The following is a 27,660-nucleotide window of genomic DNA, read 5'->3' as shown; positions in this document are numbered from 1 at the left end:
AAAAACAACCCCATCCGAACTATAGAATATGGCCGTGCCTTTGGAACTGTAAATGTATTAGAATGTAATGAACACTTGGCATGTATTAATGAACATTATTGTCACCAGAAAGCATGACAATCGTCCTCAGCTCCTGTTACATTTCCCGTTGAGGTCATTGAGACGTTGCTCTAGGATTGCATTAGCCATTGTCAAGGCATGTCTGAGTGAAAGGGGTAATGCTCGAAGCCAATGGTGGTGTATTTGAACACGGAATATATTAGAATTCAACTCATACTTTTGATAATACTTTTGCATGCGGTCTAATATATTTGCGTTGGAAAAGCTCACATTTCTTTTGTGAAGACTTTTCTATTATGCTCGTTCACAACCGTACTTCCCTCCGCACACAATGGTACAGGCGGTTGCCATGCTCGTCCGCCAGTGTTGCTGTTCTCCAGCTGAGGCTGTTGACTGCAATATGGAGATGTGCGCGAGCTGAGAAAATAATATATCTAACGGCAATTTCACTCTCCCTTCTGACTTTCTGATATAAATAGCGCGAATATGGCCGGCATAAATAAAACCGATGGGAAGTCTATGGTCGGGCCGTCCGTGAGGTAATGATAAATTTCGCTTTATATGCAAGTAAATCTTTATTTTTTGTTCGCCGTGGTGTTTAAAACGAGGTGACGGTTAGTGGTTGTGATGGAGTTGGGCCGATAGCTAAGATCAGCTAGCTACAGTTTATACACAAAATTCGAAACACTTCGAATATTTATTTGTAAATCGCTTTGTCTAAGCCTTTAGTTCAACCGAAAACATACTAACGTTCGCCATTGCACAAGTTTGTTTCCGATCCAAGGATTAAACAAAAGCCAAAGACAGTTAGTTGGACCATTAATGCACTGACTTCACTTGTTGGCTATTTATAACCAGTAGCTGATTTTCCAAGTAAATAAATACATATATAAAACAAAACACTTGCATTTGTATGGCCTTGGTGTACACTGTATACTGTACATTTGACACAGTAATGTGTGCGCTTTTAAGGAACAGGCTCCTGCAGGACAATCCTGAAAGAATGTAGAAAAAAAAAGCTGATGACAAGCAATAAATAACATTTACCTACTTGTGTACTTGCAAATGCAATAAGTCACTTACATCACATTTAACGCATATTGGTATGTTTCACAGTTTAGTAGTTTTCTCTTTTGGTAATTGTTTCATTGTAGCAGTGCAAAAGCAATCATTTTCTGCCACCCTTTCCCTATTTGTTTGTTTGTTTATTTAAAAATAAAATTTAAAAAGATTATGCCATTTACATGAGTTTTTGCAAATGTAGCTAGGCATCTGAAAATTCAGCAGATCTGAGCTTTGATTTTACACCTCTGATATAATATAATATTATAATATCTACTTAGTAAAGTCAGATATAGTCAGATATTTTCCTGGTTACTGGTGGAATATGTAAATATTCACTGTGCATTTGAGATTTTTTTAAGTATGGTTTGTTCTGCTGGGATCATTTTTATGTTGTATTAAGGCCTGTTTCTTTTCTTTTATTGCCTTCAGTTTGCTTATGTAAAAAAAAGGCCTCTAAAATGTCCATTTCACCTCTTCCTACAGACACTTGTAATGACATTATAATGACCATTTAAGGGATTAAATATAAAAAAATTCAGGATGTAAAGAATATGCTGTCATTTATCATGATACAGCTAACAATATACAGTTGCGCACAATCCTTTTCTTCTTACTTAGCATGCGTTTTGTAACCGATTATATAATGATTCATCCGAATGATTGGCGATTTGTCATTATGACCATTATAAATATTCTGACAGCTATTCCTGCCCTTAATCAGAGCACTTGAAAAAACAGTTTTGAAAAGTTCTAAAATTCGACGCATCAGGCATGACCGTGTTGTGTTAATTGTTAAAGGCAAAAAAAGGTAGGTCTGTACAGATGTGCTGTGTTTGCAGCTGTTCACGCTTGCGGCAAATTCAGGCTCTCCTGAAAGCTGATGGTGATACGGTTCCAGATGGCATCCTCTGCTCACTGGGTGAGTTTATCAGAGAACTCTTTCCTTGTTTTTAGAACCCATATTTTAAGAAAACCATTTTTATATGATACCTCAGATACAATTCAGAGTCTTCTGTGGTGTGTGTATAGCAAATATATATATTTTTTCTTATACATATATAATATATAAATTACTTGTACATCCTTCAGTAATGACTCATGATTGGATCATGTACTATAGAACACATTTATATATATATATATATATATATATATATATATATATATATATATATATATATATATATATATATTAGATAGATTCTCTTATTTATAGCTTACAACCATGTACAAAATGACAGTATTTCAATATGTTGCTATTATATCTCTGAGTAATGTAAATTTATTAGTGCAGAAATCCATTTAACATGTTTCATATGGTCCTAATCTTTTTTCGCAATTCCTTCTGTGTCAGGTATCGACAGCCGTTATAACGAGGGCTGTAGCGAGTTGGCCAGGTACCTTTTCTTTGGTCTCTATCAGCACAACCCGAAGCAGCTCTGTGAGGACTTTCCTGAAGAGGTGCTGGATGGTATGACCCTACGTTCTTCACCATACTCCAGTGTCAACTTAAGGGATGTGAATGTTGTTTGCTTGTGTCTTTTGTCATGAATTTTGAAACTGTTTTTGTTTTTTTTCCAATGCGATTTCTGTATCTATACAAGAAAATAAGTGATTTAGCTTGAGTGTGTTTCATCTTTAGTGTGTGCATGATTGCTTATCCAGGGCACTCAAGTTTAATATGTTCTTGCATTATAAAATATATTTAACAGAGGTGTAGAGTAAAAAATGACACTGCGTTACTGTGCGTTATTTCACATTTTTTTTTACCTTTTAATAGTTTTTATAATCTGTACTTTTTACTTTACTTTTGGTCGTCTTTAAAATTCGGGTCGAACTAGAAGGAAAAGAAGTGAAACCCTAGCTTCAAGTGCAAGAAAGGCAACAGGTTTATCATGCATTGTAAGTTGTGTTTGCCCAGAGACCGAACTAACAGTATACGTTAAATAGATGACATTAAACCTGCATAAGAATGTAGAGGTCAGTTATACAATACCCATACCACTGCATTGGTAGTTAAAAAGTGAATGTTGGTTGGCACTAGCAACTGATAACTAGTTATTAATTATTGGTAACTCAAAAGGTAGCAATACAATTTTTCCTCCTGTTTGAATGTAAATAGGGATAAAACTTCATATGCATAAATCTGATTTAAAACATCATTAGCAAATAAACTCAATCAAACAAATGAAACAAAAATATTATTCCTGGTTATTTATGTATTGAGGAAAATGGCTTAATATTACATGCCTCTGAGTGACATGTAGTGGATTTCCTAAAAAAATAAATAAATAAATAAAACATAGCCCTTTGTTAAGTACATTTTAATTAGTTACTTTTTACTTTTAGGTACTTGTAGATTTTTAGACCAGTAATTTTTTTGTACTTGAGCAAAATTTCAGCAGAGTAATAGTTACTTTACTTGAATAGAATATTTGAATGCCTTTCCACCTCCGATATTGTTTATATAGAGAATGTAAAATATGTTACACACAAACATTCAGTTCATTTTTATTTGTTTAGCACTTTTAACAATGATGAATGAATTATGTTCTTTACAGGGGGATATATCCTGCTATTATACTGTAAATCTCTGTGTGCTTGGTTCCAGATGTGATTCTTCTCATAAAGGCAGAGAGTGTGCATCTGTATTGTAACCCTGTGAATTATAGCTACTTGCTTCCTTACATCTCCCATTGGAGGAATCTGCACCTGCATTGCATGACCGAGGCAGAGGTGATCAGCTACACCACGCATTACAAACAAAAGCACAGCAGAGACTGTCAATTTTTATATTAGTAATTTATTACAATTTAAATGGGAATTTCGGCACAGATTATGTACGCTTTCCCATTTCTTCAAATCTAGTTGCTAAGATTTAAGGATATTTTTATTGCTATGTACAAGACGTTTATTTGTGCATAATCCTTTTGGTTGCCGTGATACTGAGACACCATCTGTGCATGCCTTGCCCTGTTTAATGCTTTGCCTCGCCATTTAGTGTTTAAATCAGTGTTAATAAATAAGCACTTACAATAGAATACATTGCAAGGCCTAGCTTACAATACTTAAAACTTTTTACTGCTTTTCTGACAATTAAAAAACCCTAATAAATATGGGTTGTTTAGCTTTGTTTTACGACTAATGCAAATTAATTTGTATTAAAAGATTTCATTGGGCTGATATTTAAAAAGGACGTATTTCTGTCATCCTTTCCACCTGCCAGTACGAGGACGAGGAAGCTGCAGAAGAGTTTAAAATCTCCAGTTTTGTGTCTATGGTTGAAGACTGCAGTTGCATTGGAATACCCTACAGCTCTCAAAGTAAGAGATCTGCACATGCAATTTACACACAAAAACCAATCAACATACTATTGCTGCTGCTGATCCAGGTTTTAAATGTCATTTGTAGGTCATGTGCAGAAGTTTGATATGTTCATGTTAGAGATGTGGCCCATTGTTCAAGCATTTGCTCTGGAAGGAATAGGAGCAGGTGGATTCTTCACCATGAAATACAAGGTAGAGCATTGCTGCAGATAGAACTTATCTGTGCAGACATCACACAGGTTTATCCTGCAAGTGTTTACCAATGTGGCCTATGTGTAATATCATTCTAGCTGACTGATATGAGTGAGAGTCTTTGGGAGATTTATTCAAGACTAGACCCGGTGTCTTTGGACTATCTGCTCAGTGAGGTACAAACATAATCCCCATTACTTAATTACACAAAAGGAACAAATATGAACACACACACGTAATGTGGATGCAATGTTTTATTCTTTTAGGATTTGCTGTTGTTTGAGAAGCAGTGGAGCTGCTTGTTTAACACTGTGAACACAGAAAGCCCGCTGTCCATACAGGAGATGTCAGAAGCTCAGACTGCAGAGGTACCAATGCAGATTTCAGGTTTCTATAGGTTATATGCATATACACTCAGGTAATTATATACACATATGTGCACAAAGAAAAAACAAATCCTTAAAAAAAATCATAATCATTTTAAAAAGGGGAAGAGAAAGAGCGGAAGGAGAGCTGGCAACAGCAAAGTCCGACAGCAAATATTAAGTTTGGCTCCATTTGCACTATGTATGCACTGGCTGCCAAATTGAGAAAGTTTGACTACAGCCTTTAGTAGAGTAACGAACGTTCTTCAGTGCGAGATGATGCATAATTTCTCTAATTAACTAAATAAAAGTAGGTGGAGACATGTCCTTCCAATTGCACAATATAACCCTGGCTATTAAGGTTAAAAAAGAAATGAAATCAAACATTATAAATAATAAATGTGAACTACTTTAAATTGGATAATTGTATGTCATAGACGGATTGAAGTTGACTGAATCTTGTTGACCATATCTTGCCATGTTTCCTCTGAAAAAAAGCAAGTCAAGTTCATTTTCCCATTGTCGCTTCGATTTTCGTTAAGGATGTTACATTTTGTGAGCAAATCATAGAATAGATCATACCTATATTATTTTTGGAATGTCAGTTAATTTCTTAAACGATATCAAGCAGTGATTTAGTTGGCAGAGCTGAAATGTGTCCAAAGGCTGTGAATCTGAAAATATCGAAAGAAGTGCCTATTTGAGCTATGATCGCCATATAGATCTTTCAGTGTGACAATCCTTTATTTACCCAGTAATTAAAAGCAGCTTCTATAATGGAAGGCGTGTATGTGTGTGTGTATATATATATATATATATATATATATATATATATATATATATATATATATATATATATATATATATATTTCTTGCAATAGGGGCCTGCATTAAGATTTCAGTAAGCGAAAAAGCTCGTCTAAACTGATTTTTAAAGATGTTAACAGTAGGATTCAGAGAGTGTCTAGACACTGGTTCAAAAAGAGGAATCTTTGATCAATTTGATCATTGGATACAGTACATTTTCTTGTCTACTGGCTAACATTTTAGCCAGGATTATTCTGTCCACATTGAGGAGGGAGATAAGGATCACAATCAAGAGGATTTTTTTTTGTTCCTTGAAAATAAGCAGTATAACTGCTTGTTGGAGGCAAGGTACCAGAAGAAAATTATTCCTCAAATACACTAAATAACAGAGCGGATAAATGATTTGTAAATTTTTTATGGAATTCCCTCGAAAACCCATCAGGGCCAGGCGATTTTGCCTTTTTTCCTTGACATTATTAATGCATTTATTATTTTTTTGAATAAAAAGGGGGGTTCAAGTTCAGCTACGATCTCACTATCAATTGAAAAGAACAGTCATCTTATCAAAAAATGAAAAGAAAATTTCATAGATAATAAGTTAATTTATCTTTTATTTGGATTATAGTGCGATCTGCTGTATTTTGTTTTAGTCGATGACCAAAAACTCTCTCAGCCTCACCATATTCATATGTTCTATAACATGTTTTTAGAAATGCTCTCTGTGCTCAGTACTTAAAGGTTATACTTTGTTTGAAGTGATAGTCTTTGTTCGTTTAGAGTGGGTGATGGTGTAACAGCTAGGGTAGCATCTATTTTCAGTATCGCAGTGGTTAATTCAAGTCTGGCTGTTTGTGTTTTTTTAATGTGGGAGCTATAAGATATAATTTCCCCTTTCAAGTATGCTTTCATTGCTACCCATATATTTGAATAAGATATTTACAGTGTTTATTATGTTTGAGAAATATTTTTATCTTAGAAGATATAAGTTTAACAAATGTTTCACCTGAAAGCAACAAAGTATTTAAGTGCCAGGGATGATATTTGTAACATGTAGCTGGCGTACACAGTGTCATTAAGAGAGGGGCATGGTCTGAAATGACAATAGAGTGATACAGTAATTAATCTAAGGGAGAAGATTCTTATCTAGGTAAAAAATTGCCTACACGAGAATATGTGAAAAGGTGAGAAGAAAGAATAGTCTCTAGATTCAGGATTGCGAACTCGCCAGACTCATGTAAAGGAATGATTTATTGGCATCCGCTGACTTGGTTGGTATAGTAGTTTTGACATAACTGCGATCTAAAGATGAGAACAATATGCAATTCATATCTCCTCCTATTATCAAATAATGCATATTTAAATTTGGTAACCTAGTAAAAATATTTGTAAAAAAAAGACTGTCATAATAGTTTTTGCATACACATTAGCTCGGACTACTGAGATATTGCAGAGTTTGCTTTTAAATTGCAATTTTTTATTGTATTGGGTCTGTTTCAAGCATCTATGTATCAAATGGAATGTTTGTTTTTCCCTCAATAAGACTTGCCGTACCTCAGGATTTAGAATTAAAATCGGAGTGATATAGCTGCTTTCCCACTCACACTTTAATCTGAAATGATCTGTATTACATAATTATTGCTTAAAGGCAATCCACATTTTAAGTTGTTTTAAATGTGAAAGTAATTTTTCCGCTTAACAGGGTGATTTAAGGACCTTACTTTCCAGCTGACAGATTTAATATTGCAGCTTGATGACCTACTGGTTATATTGGTAATTTTTTATTATCTGACAGAATGAAAAAAAAAACACAGAATCCTGTCCAAACACTAAGGGATCTGAACGTATAAAATTGGTCCCTCTTTCAACTTAACAAAGAAAAGGCAAATTAAATAGAGTGTAGAATGTAAATTTGGTGTTACTTTGTCACTCAAAGGAACAAAGTGACCCCTAAACCCACTGAAAACATATCCAGTGTTTATTGCAGAGAAATCACAGTGTAGCAGGCGCTCTGTAACTAAACAAAGATAGAGGGCGTATATTCTACTTTCAGTGTTTGACTTAAAGGTAATATGGTCATTTTACAAATACGGTAGGAAAAAAAAAACTAAATAGAATACCAAATGAATAAAAAAATAGTAACATATTATTTGACCTAATACTATATACATTTAAATATTAAATAATGTCATCTATTTATGGACTATATAAGATGAGAGATATAAAGGAAAAGTTGTCCTTTGTTATGCAACATTACCAGTCAATAGACAAAAATACCAAAACAGAATGCTTTAGTAAAACATAAAACGCAAAAACCCCAAAATAGAATTTACCTTTTTTAATTTAGCAGAGCTCACCCAAAACATAACCTACTCCATGCTTGCTCACTAGCGCCCCTGATCATAATAATATAGTATTGACTTGTAGGGGTGTAGTGATTTATCGTGGTACGATATATATCGCAAAGCAAAAATGTCACATTATGCAACGTGGAGTTTTTTTACAATATAACGTCCGTTTTATCCTATTGGTTGTGCTGCCTACACGTGAGCTACGCGTCACCTGCTTCGCATTTAGAGAAATCGCTTGAACTGAACAGTAGCATGGGCAAAATGAGTGCAGCTAAAATAGATTATGCCCCGTCCAACATCTGTTTGATGGATATGCTAGAGAGCTATCTCGAGCAACAAGCCTTCTATAACGGTAGCACTCTTGAGCACAGAGGTATGCCCAAATGCCCTGCAACTTGATACCATAGATAGTGCTAACATCAGTGATGCCAAAGAAAGAGTAAACCCACTTAAACTGCTGAAAAAGACTGCCGCCTGTCACTCATTGTGCCCTTAAAATCTATGACAGAACAGAGCATGACACTGGATGAGAAGGACTCCACACTTGTAGCTTAGATGAAGACAGCCATTTTTAAAACCTCTCAGGCAGGTACAGGATTATCTTCCAGAAAGTACTGCCTTAGACCCCAGATTTAGATCGTTGCACCACCTGCTCCCTGATCAACGTAAAGAGGTTTCCCGCTGATCAGAGAGATGCAGTACACAGAGTTGAGCAAGAACAGCCACCGAAAAAAAAGAGAGCACTGGAAGATCTTGGTGTTGCTTTTGCTAAAACTGCAGTTACCCAGTCCAAATCCAGTATAGAAGTAGAGATTGACATGTACGAATAGGACACTTCTGTTACCCTCACTTCCTGTCCACTAAAATGGTGGAATTGTAAAAGCTCAAAATCCCAGTTTCTACCCGAAATTGTAGATATTCTGGGGGGTTTTATTTGTTGCATAAAAACCTATAAGTAACCTAAACAAAGCCTTCACCTGTTTGTGTTAAACATGTTTACATATTTACAAACATACTTTGTTTTATTTGATTTAATTTATAAATTTTTTTTGCACCTTGACTTTTTTAAGAAGTTGTCTCTTAGGTTTCAGCTATCTTAATCCAAAGATCTTGTTAAATTTCAGTTCAGTTCAGTTTTTCCAGTGACAGGCCTGTTTAATTAAATCGAGATGTGTATCGACTTGTGAGCTGAGTGTATCGCTACACCCCTATTGATTTGTATATAATATAATCAGATATATCAGAATATGAAGATAAATCAGAAGCTTATTGTGACATTCCAGGGGCCAGGGGAACGCAAGAACAATAACACTTTCATTGTTGCAGGATCACACACACACACACACACACATCTATTTTGTGTGTGTGTGTGTGTGTGTGTGTGTGTGTGTGTGTGTGTGTGTGTGTGTGTGTGTGTGTGTGTGTGTGATCTGACTGGTGAACAGAATAATGGAATACAACAGGAAAGACACAAAACAGCACTTCAGGGATTCACTAGATTCACAGGGGCAGGAGAACATGGATAGTGGCAAAGAAATGAACAAAAGGAACTACTCTAGGCTGTAATTAAAATAAGCTAGCCTAACAAACAAACAGCAAAACAAACTAGCTGAATAAACTAGGCTTAGCTAACAAAAAATACAAATCTACCCTCATGCCTAGGGTAACTAGACAACCAAGATGTTTGTGGTGGAATGTAGGTGCATGCACAGCTGTACTTGTTCTAAAACACAATGAGCCGGAAAGGCTAGCAAGGCTTGTGTGTTAGAGTGAATAATCAAATACCAGAAGGATAATATTTTATCCATTTGGATACTTTTTGTATTGTTGGTTTTTTTTTTTTTTTTTTTGTATTTTAAATGGATTTTAACATTCTTACTTTGTTCTTTTCTTCAATAAAGCCATTCAGAACATATTACTCCCATGGTCTTATTTCAAGCAATATCACAGATAAAAGGTACTTGATATTAAACTTTGAAAAGTATTTTCTTAATGCAATATATATATTTTTGGTCAGACCAAAGAAAACACTATATCTATTTTTTGCTTGTTTTTAAGTAAAAGTCGACAGCCGTATGTGCTATTCGGGAGCCATTCTTCCAAAGATGACCTGGAAAACTATTGCTACACGTTCCCCTCTGAGGGCCACCAGGTCCGCAACACTGGGCCTTGTGGGAGTGCTGCAAAACACATGGTAAAAGAACACCACACATTCATAATAATACAATAATAACTAAGCATTGTGAGGAAGCATGCCAGAGAAAAAGCGATTTACTCTCGTTCTGTGTTCAGCTGCTTCAGTGTGTGGCTCCTAAAGGTCCACTGACCTGTGCAAGAACATACTTCTTTGGCAGTACTCATGTTCCATACCTGGGTAGGTTTGTGTAATTAGTAAAGCTTCTTATAATGCTATGGGTCTATGATATTTTTCACAGTTTTGTCTTGCTTGTGTAGAGAATGATAATGTCACCACGCAGAAGTCATCAGAAATCATGTAAGTACTCAGACAATGTTGCCTTTTGGTTATAAATTAGACCTAGATCTAGATTTCTAGAATAACAAACACCGGAACACTGGATTTTGCAGGCTGCTTACAAAGATCTACACAGCTGCTGTTCAGTCAGTGCTGGCAGGAATAAAATGCTTCTCCATCAACTCCAGCTCTAGCAAGGTAGACTTGTCATTTCATGGGCCATCATCTGTATATGTCATTAGATCATCAGAGAACATATACACAAGGGAACATTTTTAGTGATTATGTAGACAGAATGTTATTTGTTAATTCTAGCAGCAGACTTTGATTTGCAGCTTTGTGTACATTGAGTGCTTCTGACACAGCGCTGTTGTTTTACCAGGCAAAGGATGTAGCAGAGCAAACATTTCATCTGGCTTTGGAAACCTTTGGGATGCTTCAGTACAGGAGTGCTCTCAGGTCTCTCATTCTGTCCCACTATGACATACGCTATGCATTAGCACTTCACTTTGTGTACAGGATTATTGCCATGCTAGGTTGGGCTTGATCCTTTAGTTGCATTGAAGGCAAATTGTACTGCACCAACTTACAAAGACAACCATACACAACTTGGTTTTGGGGAAGAACCACATATGGGTATAATGGTTATGTATCCACATACTTTTGGTCATATAGTGAACATGCAACTGGTCACGTGTTTTATGCTGCTTTGTTAGCGTATGATGTTTGATTTTGTAGCAGCTTCTGTTAATACTCTTGCTGGCGATTCTTGTGGTAATTCAGGTCTAAAGCAGTATTCAGCATTGAAGCTGTTAACAATGCTGGCAGGTAGGTTTTCACATACACACTTATAATGTTTAAAATATCCCCCCCACAGTTCTATTACATTACACATTCTTTTCCCCCCTCTCATTTTAGAGTGATACCGCTCAGCGATGAACACAGTCGCTTTTTCGTCAAAACTGTAAGTTTGTAAAATGCCCAATCATTCTGCTGTAACTGTTCCCTCCTGTCATAGTGTATAGAATAACATAGTGTTCTCTGACCCTCCTAAAGGCGTCTATGGTAGTGCATGATATTCCAGATCTCCAGTGGGGAGGAGGGGACCTGGGATCTGTAGTGTTCTCTGAATCATTCCTGGAGTCTGGGATCTACATTCAGCAGAGGGGTAAGATTTTCTGTTTACTGCTTGGGGATTTGTGATTTTCTGCCAGTGATTTCGATGTTTTTTTCTAAAACCTCTGACATTAAAATTCTTACAAAGACATAAAATAAAAAAAAACATTTATGCAGTGGATTTAATTCATTGAACTTAAATGGTGCATGCTTGTATTTATACTATATAATTATTTAAATTATAATTCCATAGTTCATTATTTTATCATCATCAGTGGCCGTCTATACCATTTAGCTATATTTGGGAGTGAACCTTGTGGATGGATCAGTATAGAATTTTAAGAAGTGTCTTGGTGCATGTTTAGATCAACATATATCTATGGAATCACGTGACACATAAAGAGTCTAGATGCCACAAGACACAAGAACAAAAAGGCAGCTATGGTTACTTGAGAATGTTAATAGCAGACCAGAACGGTATTATTACTAGTTACTTGCTGAGCAGGTTTGTTTAAGTAAAAAATATATTTTTTGTTATGTTTCATTTAAATTAGAAGTGTCAGAGGTATGGCTCATTCACTGGGACCATCTTCTGAACGATCTAATCGGGTCAAACTTATAAGTTTAAATATTAAGTGTAGTTAAAATGACAACCATTTCATTCATGACAGCCCCAATTTTAACAGATAATGGTGTCTATACACTCAAGCACAAAGCTCAAACAAAGCAAAATGTGCATGTGTATGTGCTTTCTTGGTCTTAAGTCAGTTTAGTGTAAAATAACGCAACTCTAGCTGGCAAGACATTAATATGTAATGCGTGTCTTTTCCTGTAGATGGAGCCCTTGCTTCAAACAGCTTATTCACTCTGCTTACATCTTCAGTGCCTCGCTATATCTCCTGGATGGTACAGTCATTCTCTCTGTCTATACAGTGTCTGCTTCATTTTTTGTATTTCACTGATAAAGCCTGTATTCACTGTAAAGCCCTTATTAAATTGAATGAAAGAATTGCGTGAGGGATTGTATGTCTTTTTTCTCTCAAATACAGGTGGATGATACTGATGTGAGATTGTATGAGCAAGCTCTCCATTTAATAAAGGTGAAATGCATGTCAATGCTTATTTTAGTGCAGTGTTATTACACTTAGTTTGCTTAAACTGTGTTCTGTGATTTTGTTGTGTTCTCTTCCACGGTATGTGTGTGAGTACAGGAGGAGAATGGGACATGTTTAGGGGTTCCTCTAACATCCAAACACTCAGCACAGGTGTTCTCAAACAGTTTGCTTTCTACACCTGAAGAAGGTACAAGTCATTGTATCACCTGTGTAGAGTGTGTGTGTGTAGTGATGTTCCTACATATTAATGTTTTTTCACTTTTGTCTTTTAGGAAAGCTGGTGTTTTTCTCAGAGGGTTTATTGATTGTCCATCCGCATTATGGCATTATCACTTTGTCAAAGAACCATATCAAAAACATCAAAGTTTATGATGGGGTCAGTATCTATTTTAAAGATAGATAGATAGATAGATAGATAGATAGATAGATAGATAGATAGATAGATAGATAGATAGATAGATAGGGGTACGTAGTTAATCAATATTAATGTTTGTGAACAACACTTGAACAGTTTAAATTTAAAAAATAATTATTTTTATTTATATATATATATATATATATATATATATATATATATATATATATATATATATATATATATTTATATATTGGTTAAATAATATATAAATTATAAAATATATAAAAATATATAATATTTTATGAATGTATCAAATTAATGCAATGCACTTTTTATTATATTGATTAAATTGCGTAATCAATTAAATTGTCAAAAATTTTATTGATTAAATAAAATAAATAAACTGAAAAATAAAAATTAAATAGTTTACATTTGTTAAATCCCTAGTTTACAAATGTTAAACTTTTGTTAAGAAGAAGGAGGATCATAGGGTGACGTGTAAGAGTGGAAGAAGGTGCACACAGGTGGACTATGTTCTATGCAGGAGATGCAACCTGAAAGAGTTTGGAGACTGTAAGGTGTTGGCAGGGGACAGTGTAGCTAGACAGCATCGGATGGTGGTCTGAAGGATGGTTTTGGAGGTGAAGAAGAAGAGAAGAAGAGTAAAGACTGAAAGAAGAATAAGATGGTGGAAACTGAAGGAGGAAGACTGTAGTGTGAGATTCAGGGAAGGGGTCAGACAGGGGCTCGTTGGTGGTGAAGAGGTGCCGGATGGTTGGGCAACTACTGCAGGAGTGATAAGGGAGATAGCTGGAAAGGTACTTGGTGTGACATCTTGAAATAGAAAGGAAGACAAAGAGACGTAGTGGTGGAATGAGGAAGTGCAGGAAAGCGTAAGGAGAAAGAGGTTGGCAAAACAGAATTGGGATTGACAGAGTGATTAGAAAAGTAGGCAGGAGTACAAGGAGATGTGGCAGCAGGTGAAGAGGGATGTGCTGAAAGCCAAGGAAAAGGCATATGAGGAGCTGTATGAGAAGTTGGACACTAAGGAAGGAGAAAAGGATTTATACCGATTGGCCAGGCAGAGGGACTGAGCTGGGAAGTTAGAACAATAAAGGATGGAGATGAAAATGTGTTGACTAGTGAGAAAAAGAAAAGGTTTGATGACGTGGAGATGGAGAAGCGGGAAGTGGATAGGATTAGTAAGGAGGCAGTGAGAGCAGTGATTAACAGATGACGTACCAGTAGAAGCATGGAGATGTTTGGGAGAGATGGCAGTGGAGTTTTTGTCTAGATTGTTTAACTAGATTTTGGAAGGTGAGAGGATGCCTGAGGAATGGAGAATGAGTGTGCTGGTGTCGGTTTTTAGGAATAAGGAAGATGAGCAGACCTGCAGTAACTACAGGAGAATAAAGTTGTTCAGTCACACCATGAAGTTATTGGAAAGAGTAGTGGAAGCCAGGCTAAGAGAAGAGGTGACCATCTGTGAGCAACAGTATGGTTTCATGCCAAGGAAGGGCACCACAGTCGCATTATTTGCTTTGAGAATGTTGATGGAGAAGTATAGAGAAGGTCAGAAGGAGTTGCATTGTGTGTTTGTGGATTTAGAGAAAGTGTACGACAGGGTGCCGAGAGAGGATTTGTGGTATTGTATGAGGAAGTCAGGTGTGTCAGAGAAGTATGTGAGGGTGGTGCAGGACATGTATGAGGACAGTGTGTCTACAGTGAACAACAGTGCGCAGTAGGAACAACAGACTGGTTTAAGGTGAAGGTTGGACTGCAGCAAGGATCGGCTCTGAGCCTTTTCCTGTTTGCAGAGGTGATGGACAGGTTGACGGACAAAGTCAGACAGAAGTCTCCATGGACTATGATGTTTGCGGATGATATTGTTATTTGTGGTGAGAGTAGGAAGCAGGTAGAGAAGAGGCTGGAGGGGTGGAGGTATGCACTGGAGAGAAGGGGAATGAAAGTCAGTAGGAGTAAGACAGAGACATCTATGCTTGTGCCAAATAAAAAAATTTGAATTTTAATTCCATAGCCCCCGTTGGCCAGTAGCCACTACCTAGTTGGCGTTAGCGTTTTCATGTATGTGCCAAACAAATCTTATTTCCAATAAGGCGTAAGTAGCCACAGTAACTCTACACTAAGTCTAGTTTCTTCTTTATACCTTTAGCATTGTTGTGTATGATTTAAAGTGTAAAAGAGTTTGCTCAATGCACACAAAGTGCGAGGCGGAAACTAAACAAACTTACGGTCTGCCACTTTATACGTTCCTTAGGAAACTCATATTGTAACTATGTTCCTATGCACGTAAAAAAGGATTGCATTTGGTACAGGGCGTTTGGTTCCGTACACATGTACAGACAGACAGACAGACAGACAGACAGACAGACAGACAGACAGACAGATAGATAGATGTCTGCATATAAAACATTGCAGATTACTTCTGATATCCTGTAACTAAAAACTGCTAGCAATCTCACCTCTTCTGGCTGTTTCATTGTTTGTTCAGTATAAATTATGTTTTAAAAAGAAAATGGCAAACTACCAGCATGTTCCAGCTGAGTACTGATTTTTACTGGGGGTATAACACATTTTGCAAAAGTATGAACAAGTATGGAACTTGATTTGAGTGATTTTCAGGTCTGAATTTGCATGAAATAAATCACTGAACAGTATTTGTGTTTCCATACTGCTGCCCTGTTTGTTTTTCTAAAATTACAAATTAGTAAAAAGACTTTTTTTATATAAACCAAAGGTTAATCCGGATACATTCGAAAACAGCTTTTTCGGCCAGACAAAAGCGCCGCGTCAACACTTTTTTTTTTCATTCATTTCACAAAGGTTGCTCATCCATGCTTAAATGTCTCAAAATGCTTACGTCCTTGTCCTGCACATAAGCAAAATATAAGATGCTTCAACCTTAAGACGCTTTACTGCCCGGCTCTTTAAAATTTTGTGCCAATGACTAACACACTGCGACATGAAAACGTTTTCACATTTATCCATTTTGGAGGGCGTTTTCAACTGTAAACATCGAAAAATGCCGTCTCAGTGTGAACGGAAGGCCAAAAGGAGTAAAAAAATATGTTTTCAAACTAAAACTTTTTGATGTGGACATGGCCATGATGTTTTTTGTGGAGTTAGGAGCAGACTCTCAGCGCTGCCAAAAGATCGGCACTAGCCTGAACCTGCACATCTGTGATTGGATGTTACATCGTGAGACAGCAGTTGCCATGACAGTACAGCGCCCCCAACCATGCGACTAAACACATTGAAAAACATCAGAGATTCTGACTCTGACATAAATCATAGGCTCTAATGTAACGCACGGTATAGCTGGAAATTAAAATAATTATTTGAGATGTTAAATATGGTTTAAAAATCTTTAGGGAAACCAGCATACTTGAGTCTGAAAAAGAATTAATTAAAAAATATGTAGGAACCCTGTATGGAACTAAAAACTCTGTGTAAATGTTTTGCAGGATTCTTTCTCTGCTGTTACCATCCTGTTTATTGAGTACGAGACCTCTCTTCTTCCATATCTTCCATTTCCTCTACACAGCTCAGACTGTTGTCTGGCCATCGCTCTGATGCCCAAAACCAAGGGTTACAAAGACTTTTACTCACAGGTAACATCCCTCTTTGCAGATTTTTTTATTATTTTTTGCTCAACCATAAAAGCACTTGTATTTTGCTTATAAATCAGTTTTGATTGTTGCTCAGGTCCTGCAGGTTTGGAATAAGCCTGAATCTAAGATCCATGTGCAGCTTGTTGCTCAAGAACAGCTGGGTCTTGACTGCTCAAGCATGTGAGTTAGTCAATATACTATAGTAAATCAGTATATCAGCATGTTTTTTTTTAACTTAATGTTTAACACAGCTTTTGGTATGTGTGTCATTTCCCTGACCCGGCAGGTACTCAAGATTGCTAAAGTTCCATAAGGTACAAGGTTCATTTGCAGAAAATACCAGAGTAACTCTGAAAACTGCTTATCCAGATGTGCCGGATATAGACAGGTAGCAGCATATTTATTTTCCAATCAGTTACACCCTATAGTGCTTCAGTGATGGATTTGTTATTATTTCCGTGATGCATTTTGATCCTTAGGTTTCTGAAGCACTTTGCTATCAGTAATAGCATGTGTGAAGAGTCTGTATACAGTGAACACCTAGAAGCACTATTCCCAAACACACACCCTAATTCAGAGTCAGAAACAAAGGTTGGTTGATTAAATTGAGCACTAATCACTGATTGAGTATTTAACAAGGACATGCACTCAAAATATTAATTTTATTATTTTTAATGCATTTGATAACTCTGTGTAATGAAAGATAACTGTGTATGTGTGTTTGCCTCTAGATGGTCCTTTCAATCATTACAGGCTTACCAGGGAGCTATAAAGAAAGTTTGTGCGATTTTTTGGTGGATGTGAATCAGGAATGTGGCAGGTAAGCGCAAACATTTATTTAAACCTGCAGTACAGTAAATTGGCCCAATTATTTGTAAATCCTTTATACTAACTGTTAATAGGTGGGAGGTATACCATCCTGACTTGGGCTCAAAAGATCTATGTGTGCCACATCTCCAGAGGTACCTGAGTAGCCTTGTGGCCAAAACAAGTGAGACATGTTTAAATGCACAAAGAGTGCTACTACTAACACCAGGGTAAGACATTTACAGACAGATGCACACACTCCCATTAAAACCTATAACTGTTTAGGTGCTTACCAGAGGTTGACAGATTCAACAGTTTTGCAGAGTAATATTTGATTGCTGGCAAATATCCATTAGTTTTTCCGGGTTGCGTTATACAGTACATTTATTTTGGGGGTTTTACATGTTTACCTGTGTGTTATGTTTATTTCATTTTTTTATCCAGCATCTATTTAAAAAAAAGTATTTATTGATTAGTCGGTCATCAGCAAGTACGATCCAACCTAGCTATTAGTAAAAAAAATCCTATTAAGCTGTTTACCAAACCCAAATCAGTGTTTAATGATACATCTGGTTTGTTATCTATTTGACATTTTTGTTATATATAAATACTGGAAAGCCAGACTGTGTTAAATTAATTAGCAATAAAGTGTCACTGGCACCATATGGCGAGTTTTCTCCAGGTTGCCTTGCATATAACTAAAAAACACCCATATTTATTCAGGCTGCATCCATCATTTTAGATTGTGTTTTCAGACTTCATTTTCTGTCCTCTGGCACTTTGCATCTTGAATTTTAGTTAAATCATCACATGTTAAAATCAACTCATGAATAGACCACATAGAACTTCACATTCTTCTGTTGTTCGAAATCATGGTTAAATTGTGTTCGTATTTCCGTTTTAATTCAAGAGCAGTTGCATTGAACAAAGAGTTCTCGCTAAATGCATTTACACTGTAGTTCTAGTATTATTGTCTTCTATTTATTTGGTATAGAGGCAAACTACCTGTGTGGTGGTTTGTCAAAGAGATAGGGACATAAAGCAGGAGAGGACAGCAGAAACAGTTTGAGAATTTTGCAAAGCCATGCAAACGAAAAGTGAATATTCCCAGGCAGTGGCCAAACATGATTAGATATTAGAGCAACACAATGACTGAAAGTCGGTTCTTATGTAACAGTATGCATTTTCTAAAGACACTAAAAGCCACTACATTTGTTTAAATGCATAAAAGTGCATGGTGCAGATATGAAATGCATAGTTTAAGGATGTGCAAAACAGTCAGTGAGACCTAAGTACTTCGGAATTAAAGTAAATTTAATTATACATTTTATTCCTGGCAGCTAAACCTGTTTCTTTTTTAGAAACACACTAACAAACCAGCCAGCGGCTTGCAAACGACACGTTTTGCTTCTTTGCTGTGTTAATGTATTGTGGTGTTGTATTGTAATGTACTTTGAGTCCAACAGAAATACAGTTTCTACGTACACGAAAAAAGCGCCATATGGCCTCGTTTTGCTAAGATGTTATTAGTGTATTTATGTGTTTATAAATGTGTGTTACAGGTACACAGATGTATTGGATGTGGTTCAAGCTGTCATATGTCATCCAGACCCAGCGGTTCAAAACAGAGTGTGTGTGGGGGCTGTCACAGCCTGTGTCAACCCACTAACATCCTTCATGGAACACAGGTCTTTTACCTTTTTTTTTCCCAAAGGTTTCCTGTCATTAGTTTTATCTGCAGAAATACAAGCCCTTACACTCCATACACACCACACAAAGGTTGAGCAAAGCATGCACATCCTTCACACCCTTCCACCCCTAGTGCTGTAGCTCAATACAGAACAATGTTATTGAAGCATAATTTACTGCTGTCGACTCCTTAAAGAGTTCATACAATATTGAAGAGGTTTTTTTTTTTTTTACTTCTCACAGCTCAATCTAGACTGCTTTATTTCCCCAGGCTTCTCTTCCCTAAACTCCTGGAGCAGTGCAGTCACGGTAAGCCCTATGGGAACGTTTTCTGTTTACCTAAGCATGTGTGTGTTTGTGTGTACATGTACATTATACGCGTGACCTTATTTGTTTGGTGTAATAACATCTGTTTTGTGTGTTTATTGCAGGTGTGGTGAGTAATGTGGTGTTTACGGGTTTGACTGATGAGCAGAAACACCTCTGTTGAAATACATGCAGCAGCTCATTCGTTCAGCGAATCCCAACGCAGCATTTATCTTGGCCGAGAGAGGAGCTGTGTCCAGGTTAGCAAGCACAAGCGTCAATCTTCGTGTTATATCTTGGACATTAAAATAGCATTAGTAAGAGAGAGTGCTCTAAAGATTTGCACTTTGTATTTAACGTTTATAATATTGGCATTGCAGAGCTGAAGATATGCGGCTGATTCTGAGTGACAGCAGTTTTGATCAGTCTCAGATGATCAGAGCTCGATATCTGCTCTACCCTGGCTGGTGAACCTTGTTCCTCATTTTCCTCATTTTTAACGTATATGTGTGTGTTTTGCCATGGGAATCCATGAAGCATGTAAACACTGTCTTCTGTTTGTTGTGCTGCAGGTGGGAGGGAAGGTTTGTAACTGGTTGTGGATCTTTATCAATGTCCCAACAATGTGTACAGTTCAACCGTCCTCTAGAACGAGCCTCATTTCTGCATTGCTGCAAAGGTAAGGGTGGGCGTGTGTGCGTGCGTGCTTGTGTGTGTGTGTGTGTGTGTGTGTGTGTGTGTGTGTGTGTGTGTGTGTGCTTGTGTTTGCAAAAGAATCTCTTTTTTTATCCAGGTTGGTGACAGACAATGGAAATGATGTAAGCTGAAGGTGCTAGCAATGTGTTAGCTGTGCTGTGATAGCGTGTCTAGCGATGAAAGCTGACACTGCATTGTGGTGTAACTCACTCTCTCTCTCCCACACACACATATCTGTATTTCAGGATTAAAGTCATCCCTCAGAGGAAGCCCTTTCACAGGAAACATCTATCACATCATTGGGAAAGTGCTCTTCTCTGGTAGGGTGTTCGTTCTCTACGGGTTCTTCACTGACTCAAATTTCTTGTTTAACTCAAATAAATAATATTCTTAATGCAAATTGTTGCCTATTTCTTCACTTTAATCGACACCAGGATGCTGTGGCTTTCTCTGTTTTGAGTGTGTATGTGCGTGTTTGTAATTAATGTTTGACTTGCCTTTGGGAAGTGGTAGACAGGGGCCCTCTGGGCTCCTTCTGGACGGTAGGACTTCTGCCTCAAATCCTCAAAGTAGTGTGGCCTGCTCCACTCATCTCTGTTTTTTACTTCCTTTTTTCAGTCGTTTATTCGCAAGGGTCTATTCATTCTTACACCTTTTCAGTTGCGTATTTGCATGGAGAGAGTGAGCAGAATGCAGAGGATTGAATGGCTGTTTTGAATGGTTTGGTACAAGCAGATTTAATAGTTTGTTTTCACACCATAAAAAGCACCTTGGGTAGTATAGTGCATTTTTTACTCACTTAGAAAGATGTCATAAGGTGTCTCTGTTTTCCCCATGAATCATCTGTGTTTTGTTCTAAATTGTTCTCTGGTGCTCTTTGGTGTCACTTTTAATTTAGTGTGTTCGCCAAACACGTAATAGTTTAATTTGCGTTATAATTTTTTTTTTTGTCATTTGATCCTTACATTTCTGCCTGTGTGTATAAGACTGTTAAGAATATTGTGGTGAGTAGTGAATTAGGAGTGGGATGAGTGATTGTAAGCATGCCATACTAGACATTTGATTGTAGTTTTTGCGAAGCATGTCACTGCATAATGCATACAAATTCATAGTCAACCAATACAACATCAGAGTTCCATCAAGGGGACAGTTACAGTTATTAAAGTGAACAAGGGCAGGGAGAGTGGAAAAAATCAACACAGGTCCAACCAGATGCAACAACAGGTGCAATCAGGTGCAATGGCCATTGCATAATAATCTGAAGTAGATGCATGTGACAGACATCACTACATAGTAACGGTTCTACACCGAGTGCAGCACAAACAGGATTTATTTTACCAACAAACCTGTTGCTGCATAGACAGCAGATGGATAGTAGACTGTGTCTGGTTGTTTCTTAAAACCTTTTCATCTATGGTTAAGGTCAATAAAGTTCAATAAACTTAGCTTTTTTATATTTTCTAGCTTGCTTTTGGGTAATGATGTTTTATTATTTTTCAATCACACTCTGGCTGCACATTTGGTAATTGTAATTGTGTGTGTGTGTGTGTGTGTGTGTGTGTGTGTGTGTGTGTACTTGTGTTGACCACACAAATGCTTGCAAACAGACAGTGACAGGTTGTGGGAGGTGAGCTGTAGCTCCATCAGTGGGACTGTGACTGTGACCCTTGATCAGGTCTCCGCCAGTAGCTCCAAAATCACCCAAAATTGTTACTTGCTGATCCATGGGGTAGGACTCACCCAGAACGGCCTCAAGGACTGGCTCAGACAGTGTGCTAAACAGGTACTCTTACTTTTGGCTTTGTACTAGACTACATTTATTTGAGAACCAAATGTCAGCAAAATATAAGAATTCAAAATATATCAGCTCTTTTATTGTTTCTCCTCCTAATTTCAGAGATAATTAGGAAGCAGAACCATTGTTTTATGTCTTATCAGTGTCAACACTGCCAACACTGCCAGTTAAAAGGCTAAAAAATCTAGAATCAGCCAGGAAAAAATATCTATAAAAATAGTACAGAATAAAGTAGTAGGTGTCTTCATAATGAACTGTCGAGCACTTCTTGCTGGTGACATGTCTTTGTAAGCAGAATGATAATAGTGTTCCATGATTTACAGATCCACAATAACAGCCAGTGTATTTTCAATTAGACTCTAGATTTTCTGGATTTGCCAGCTCACACTCGTATTGTCTTGTAGAAATCACCAAAGAAATCGATGAGGACGAGAAGTACTCTCACACCACAGGAGATCAAAAATATCCATGTAAGTAACATATTCAGCACAAATTTGATACAGTAGACACATGCTATGTTAAAAAGAACATATATTGGTTGATCTGTTTATAGATGAAGAAGCACCTGGAACCACTTCCTTTAGGTTACTTCTATAATGGCCATCAGTTTGTCAGTTTCTTTGGAGAGAAGCAGAACTTCCATCCTTGTATCCTTTAATGACACTGTAGAACCTTTTCTTTGTTTTCGCCTCCATTCTGTTTTGTCTCTGTGTGCGTTGAGCTTCCTTAAATCCGTGTATTCAGTAATGGACCAGTTTGTAGAGGAATATCTGCAGGAGGCCAATAAGGAGATTGAGCGCTTTAACAGTGAGGTTGATCTCTATGCACCCAGGGATCTTTTTGACTAGAGTTCTTCTTCTGTTCTCTTCAGCAAAGGACGGGGATTCGCTTCAGGATTAATGATGTCTCGAATCAGCTGTTTACTATACTGTCCACACGATGTTAGAGGGATAAATAAGACACAAAGGAGGGAGGGGTTGGCCACTTCGTAAATCTGCACCATAAATTCAGGGAAGAACCAGTGCCGTGTAGATGATGAGAGATCTTTACCCAGCTCACTAGCAGTCTGCATTATTCCCTGAGAACCTTTCCTTGTGTAAATAGCACATTGAGCATATAACGGGAAGAAAAATGTGTATGTTAGGAAGTGGCATGATTTAATGTGTATATTAAAATGTAAAAAAATGCTGCATTCAAAATGGTGGCATTATATTACTAAGATCATAATAATTTGAGATGATCTTGGTGCTCTTATACCCTTAAATCAAGCGTCTGCACTCTAATGCATTAATATGTTCCCATCTATAATACTTTCGCTTCAAGGTTTAGTATTACCTGGTCATAATATTAGCGTAACATATTTAGACACTAAACTTGTAGAAAGAAATGTTATCAGAATGTAAATATTGTGAACACGCTAGTCTGGAATTCCTTGGTTAGTCCTCGTGACACTCTAATTACAGTGCAATTTACACAAAAAATGCTAGAATCATTAGCTAAATGCTAATAGAGTTTGTCAGCAGGGGCAAACTTGCAATAGCAAGAGATGCCTCAGAAGCCTGCATCCAGGGGAGTGCAGATGGGGAGACAGATGTGATGTTCCATAAGTCTGTAGACTCCAGCTGTGGAGCTGTGGTGATCATCTCTCATCTATGGCACAGATCAGACAAACAGCAGCATCAGACAGAAGTGGCCAAACTAGAAAATTCCACCAGAGGAGGGTTGGGGTGGATATGTGCTATGGGCAAGATGGTGAGGGAAGGGGCATTGGTCCTTTAGAGTTTGATGGGAATCTGAGTTTTTAGCTGAATGGGAGGTTGGGCTGTAGAATTCATTTGTGGTGTGTAGCAACAAGGTCTAACCTTGTCTCAATTTGGGGTGAAGGCGTTCGGCGTTCTTGTAGCACCTATTTTACAATTCATGTGCACAGGGGTTGAGGAGAGTCATTTATTAACTTTCGTTGACTAAACTGTGGTTAATGCGTGTTTATTAGAGCCTGCAGAGGTGAATCTAATGTGTCATGTTGTTTGCAGGCAGATTTAGCTCTTCACCTGGGGTCTCGCTCGTCTATGCATGTTTGCTCGAACTAAATATGCACCGCAGGGGAGAAGCAGTGGTATTCTCAAAACGTGCATTCTGATATTTGACCTGGCATCTATAAGACGAGTATTGAAAAAAACCAAAAGTATAGCACTTCTAGAGGAATATTATAGGGGGAAAAAAGTTTGCTGTGAAAGGGGGATGGGAATGCACTTCCGAACAAATTCAGACACTGCTTCTCCTCTCTGTGCTGCAAAGGTACAATAGTGGAATTCTATATAAATATTAGCACTCACATATCTCTCACTATACCCAGTGTAAAGAGTATATAACAGTAGCTGTGGTCATTGATATGCTCGAGAGGTGTGTTACTGTCGCTGTTGCTATGGCGATTTACAATATGGCACACTCGCCACTATCACCATGGAGACTCACCACTTCGTACCTTCTTAGCGATCAAACCCGGTCTGCTTCAAGATAGTGCACTTGTCTCAGCACAAACTCTGTAAGAAGAGATCATTATGATGGTTGTGTGTGTCCACTGTGCAGTAAAAGGTGAAGTCAAACCAGCTCACACCATGTTGGCTGACCGGGCTTTTCTCACTGAGCAGGTGCTCTGCGAGTTAAACAATTTCTGTTTGTATCTCAGACACACAAAGCAGCTGTCCTGCGGCTACGAGGCTTCAGAGTGCTGCTGTAATCTGTAGTTCAGAGAAGCGGTCATTTTTAGCACATACTATCTGCGTGTGTTAATACGTCTTACCGAGGTACATTTATATTTATAACACAAATGCCTTTCACCAAACTGGTACTACAAAGAAGAAGAAGAATACAAATATTTTACATACCTAAGGAGAATTGAATTACCAAGAGAGAAAAAAAAAATATTTTTATAAAGCTGTGAATTTAAAATGCAAATAAAATAAAATGTGATTAGGAGTATGTTTTACTCCTGTTACCTATTTCAGAGGCTTCCTATTAGGCTGACTGAAGTGCCTTGGCCACGAGGAACAGTTACGTTGCCAAGCCAAGTTGAGCACCAGTATTGGTGAAAGGATAAGCAGAGCGTTTGTCTTATTTGTGAAGGGTTGTACGCTGGCTGGCAAGAGGGCACTGGAGGGCAGCAAAGCAAAACTTTAAACAATGACATTAGTGTCAGGGCAAAGCCTGAGCCTGGATTAAATGGATTGGGTGTTCTTTTAAAGGCATCTAATTTAACAGTTAGTTTGAATGAATGCAATTTTGGCAATGGGGTCAGTCTTTCTTATGCGTTCGGACACAAACCCCAGTGAGGCCCTCCAGGCGTTCCCTATAATTGCCTGCTAGGTCTTCCCTGACCTCTTTACCTGTGGAGCTGAGGTTAGAGGACAAAAACAGAGTTTGGTGTCAAATAAATACTTTTTGTAAGCTGTTGGTTTACATCAGTGTTCCAAAAGGTTCCTTAAACTGGACCAATTTTATAAAAAAAAAAATGATATATTGTCTTTGGCTTCTATTGGAACAATAATATTATTCAGCAATATCTTAAACTTGTTCTAGGAGCTAAGGGCTTGTTCCTGACCAAAACATCGCACTCTCACCACTTTTGGAAATCTGTTCATTACTAAAATTAGCAGGGTTGATCTGAGCTCTATTTAAGAACTCCCACATGACAGTTAAAATCAGAATTGATTTTGATTATTATGCTAATCAGGTTACAGTTGGTGAAAGGGAGTTTATTAGGGGGAAATAAATAAGGGCTAATAAATGTATTTTGCTGTTCACAATGTTCGGTTGAGAAGTAGCCTCAATTCAAGAACTTCAGGCAAAGTCAATATGTCACTCTGCCTGCACAAAGATTTCCATTCCGTCCGGATTTTGTATTGATTTTTGCTATTTCGGAACCTGTTCAGTTCTAAAGAGAAGATAAAGGAATTGAAGTGACGCATTTGTAAGACTTTACCTCACAATACCCAATGTTTGGAGTTCATATTGTTGTTTGTGGTCAAAAGGGTTAAACTTGAAAAGTGCCAAAATGTCTACATTAAAATGTATGAAAGTTCAAATTATTGGGGTGTATTTGCACAAAACTACTGAAACTCCTGTTTTTTTCCTAAGACTTATGCTTTTTTATAATCTATGTGTTGTATTTATGAGATTAAATAAACCATTAAAACTATTTATAACCCTATTATTGTGTTTTCAGTTTGCTGATTGTGGGTTTCTCTGCATTTTCTGGATGGTCTCATCATTAGTGAGTCACATTTGTTGGCGCGGGTGGGTGTTAATGTTTATACCCTCAGTAGTGAATTTGTCGCTCGGTGATAATATCTTTGAAAATGCCAAGTCCTGCATCAACACAAACCTTCAAAACCTGTCATTACCATGACTGTTTAATTCTCTATCTCGCACTCTCTCTTTCTCACTCACCAAGCTATAAGAAAAGACTATAGTTTTATCTGATTTACGTATCCTTTTTTCTGGCCCTCAGCTTTGGTCTCTATCCAATCATGGCCACATACCAAGCAGCTGTTTTTATGCAAAGACAAGCAGACTTGATACCCACTTGAAAGTGTCCATACACACATGCCAAGAATCCCCACGACTTTGCTACACCATCTCCTCACACACACATACAACACACAGTATTACTGGCACCTTACATCAGCAGTACTTGACCTTCTCCCTTGAGGCTATACCCACACAAACACACACATAGCAGGCATTGTTTTACTTCTTGTTTGGAGTGGATCTGCAGTCCAAGTGCATTCTTTGCTCCTATTTGTTATGACTGCAGCATATAAACAAGGGTGTCCCCCCTGGCTCCTGTAGCACTCAGGGCCAGTCTGATATTAGATACGACTCCAATTTGGAGAAAGTTGGCGTCGTATCTGATATCTTTCTCATTTCCCTCAATTTGGGTTGCTTCCATATCTTGTGCTGCTCATTTGCCGTTTGTTTTTTCCTTGCTCAGTACGAGCATATGGTTAGTAACAGAATTAAAGCAGGAAAGTGCAGTCTACCAGGACAAGCGTAGGATGTTCACTCCAGTATATTGCGTTCTTATATATATATATATATATATATATATATATATATATATATATATATATATATATATATATATATTCAAGCATATTTGTAGCACTTTTTACTTGTAAAAGCTGTTCATCCAGCAGTGAGCCATGTATTCTGGCCTTGATTGATGTTGCTGCAAAAAAAAATAAAAACAAAACACCCTCCTGTGTCTAAAATGCCCTTTATAGCTGTACCACACCCTCTGAACAAAGGTCCATCGTCCATTGCAGGCATTATTAATACACTGTGAGAGACAAGAACAATATATTGAAAAAAACAAAGACAGACATTTAAAATGCTTGTGTCACTGTATTTAAGAAATGCTTGACGTTTTTTTACAATTTCATAGATACATCCAGTGCGAAGCAAACCATTTAAAAGAAATAAAACACAAAACCGTATTACAAGCAGCT

General features: G+C 37.4%; 1 protein-coding gene across 1 annotated transcript; it reads left to right on the top strand.

The window, feature by feature from the left end:
* Window positions 1-420: 420 nt before the first annotated feature.
* On the top strand, window positions 421-26,360 carry dnaaf9 (dynein axonemal assembly factor 9). Its single transcript, XM_046868777.1, is given in 38 exon segments — window positions 421-599; window positions 1,965-2,044; window positions 2,480-2,596; window positions 3,737-3,861; window positions 4,352-4,448; window positions 4,537-4,643; window positions 4,742-4,819; window positions 4,910-5,011; window positions 10,065-10,120; window positions 10,222-10,357; window positions 10,456-10,537; window positions 10,618-10,657; window positions 10,750-10,834; window positions 11,019-11,095; window positions 11,420-11,464; window positions 11,555-11,600; window positions 11,693-11,804; window positions 12,588-12,658; window positions 12,802-12,852; window positions 12,964-13,054; window positions 13,140-13,243; window positions 16,711-16,857; window positions 16,952-17,037; window positions 17,144-17,245; window positions 17,337-17,448; window positions 17,589-17,677; window positions 17,760-17,894; window positions 19,227-19,352; window positions 19,625-19,662; window positions 19,785-19,832; window positions 19,835-19,919; window positions 20,040-20,126; window positions 20,232-20,338; window positions 20,601-20,675; window positions 21,963-22,138; window positions 22,555-22,620; window positions 22,704-22,797; window positions 22,895-26,360. Coding segments are annotated over 38 exon segments (3,432 nt in total). The 5' UTR covers window positions 421-546; the 3' UTR covers window positions 22,999-26,360.
* Window positions 26,361-27,660: the final 1,300 nt, after the last annotated feature.

The sequence above is a fragment of the Silurus meridionalis genome, chromosome 2 (genome assembly GCF_014805685.1).
Source record: "Silurus meridionalis isolate SWU-2019-XX chromosome 2, ASM1480568v1, whole genome shotgun sequence".
NCBI classification, from domain to species: domain Eukaryota; kingdom Metazoa; phylum Chordata; class Actinopteri; order Siluriformes; family Siluridae; genus Silurus; species Silurus meridionalis.
The sequence above is the reverse complement of the archived record's forward strand: the minus strand, read 5'-3'. Positions and strand labels throughout refer to the sequence as shown.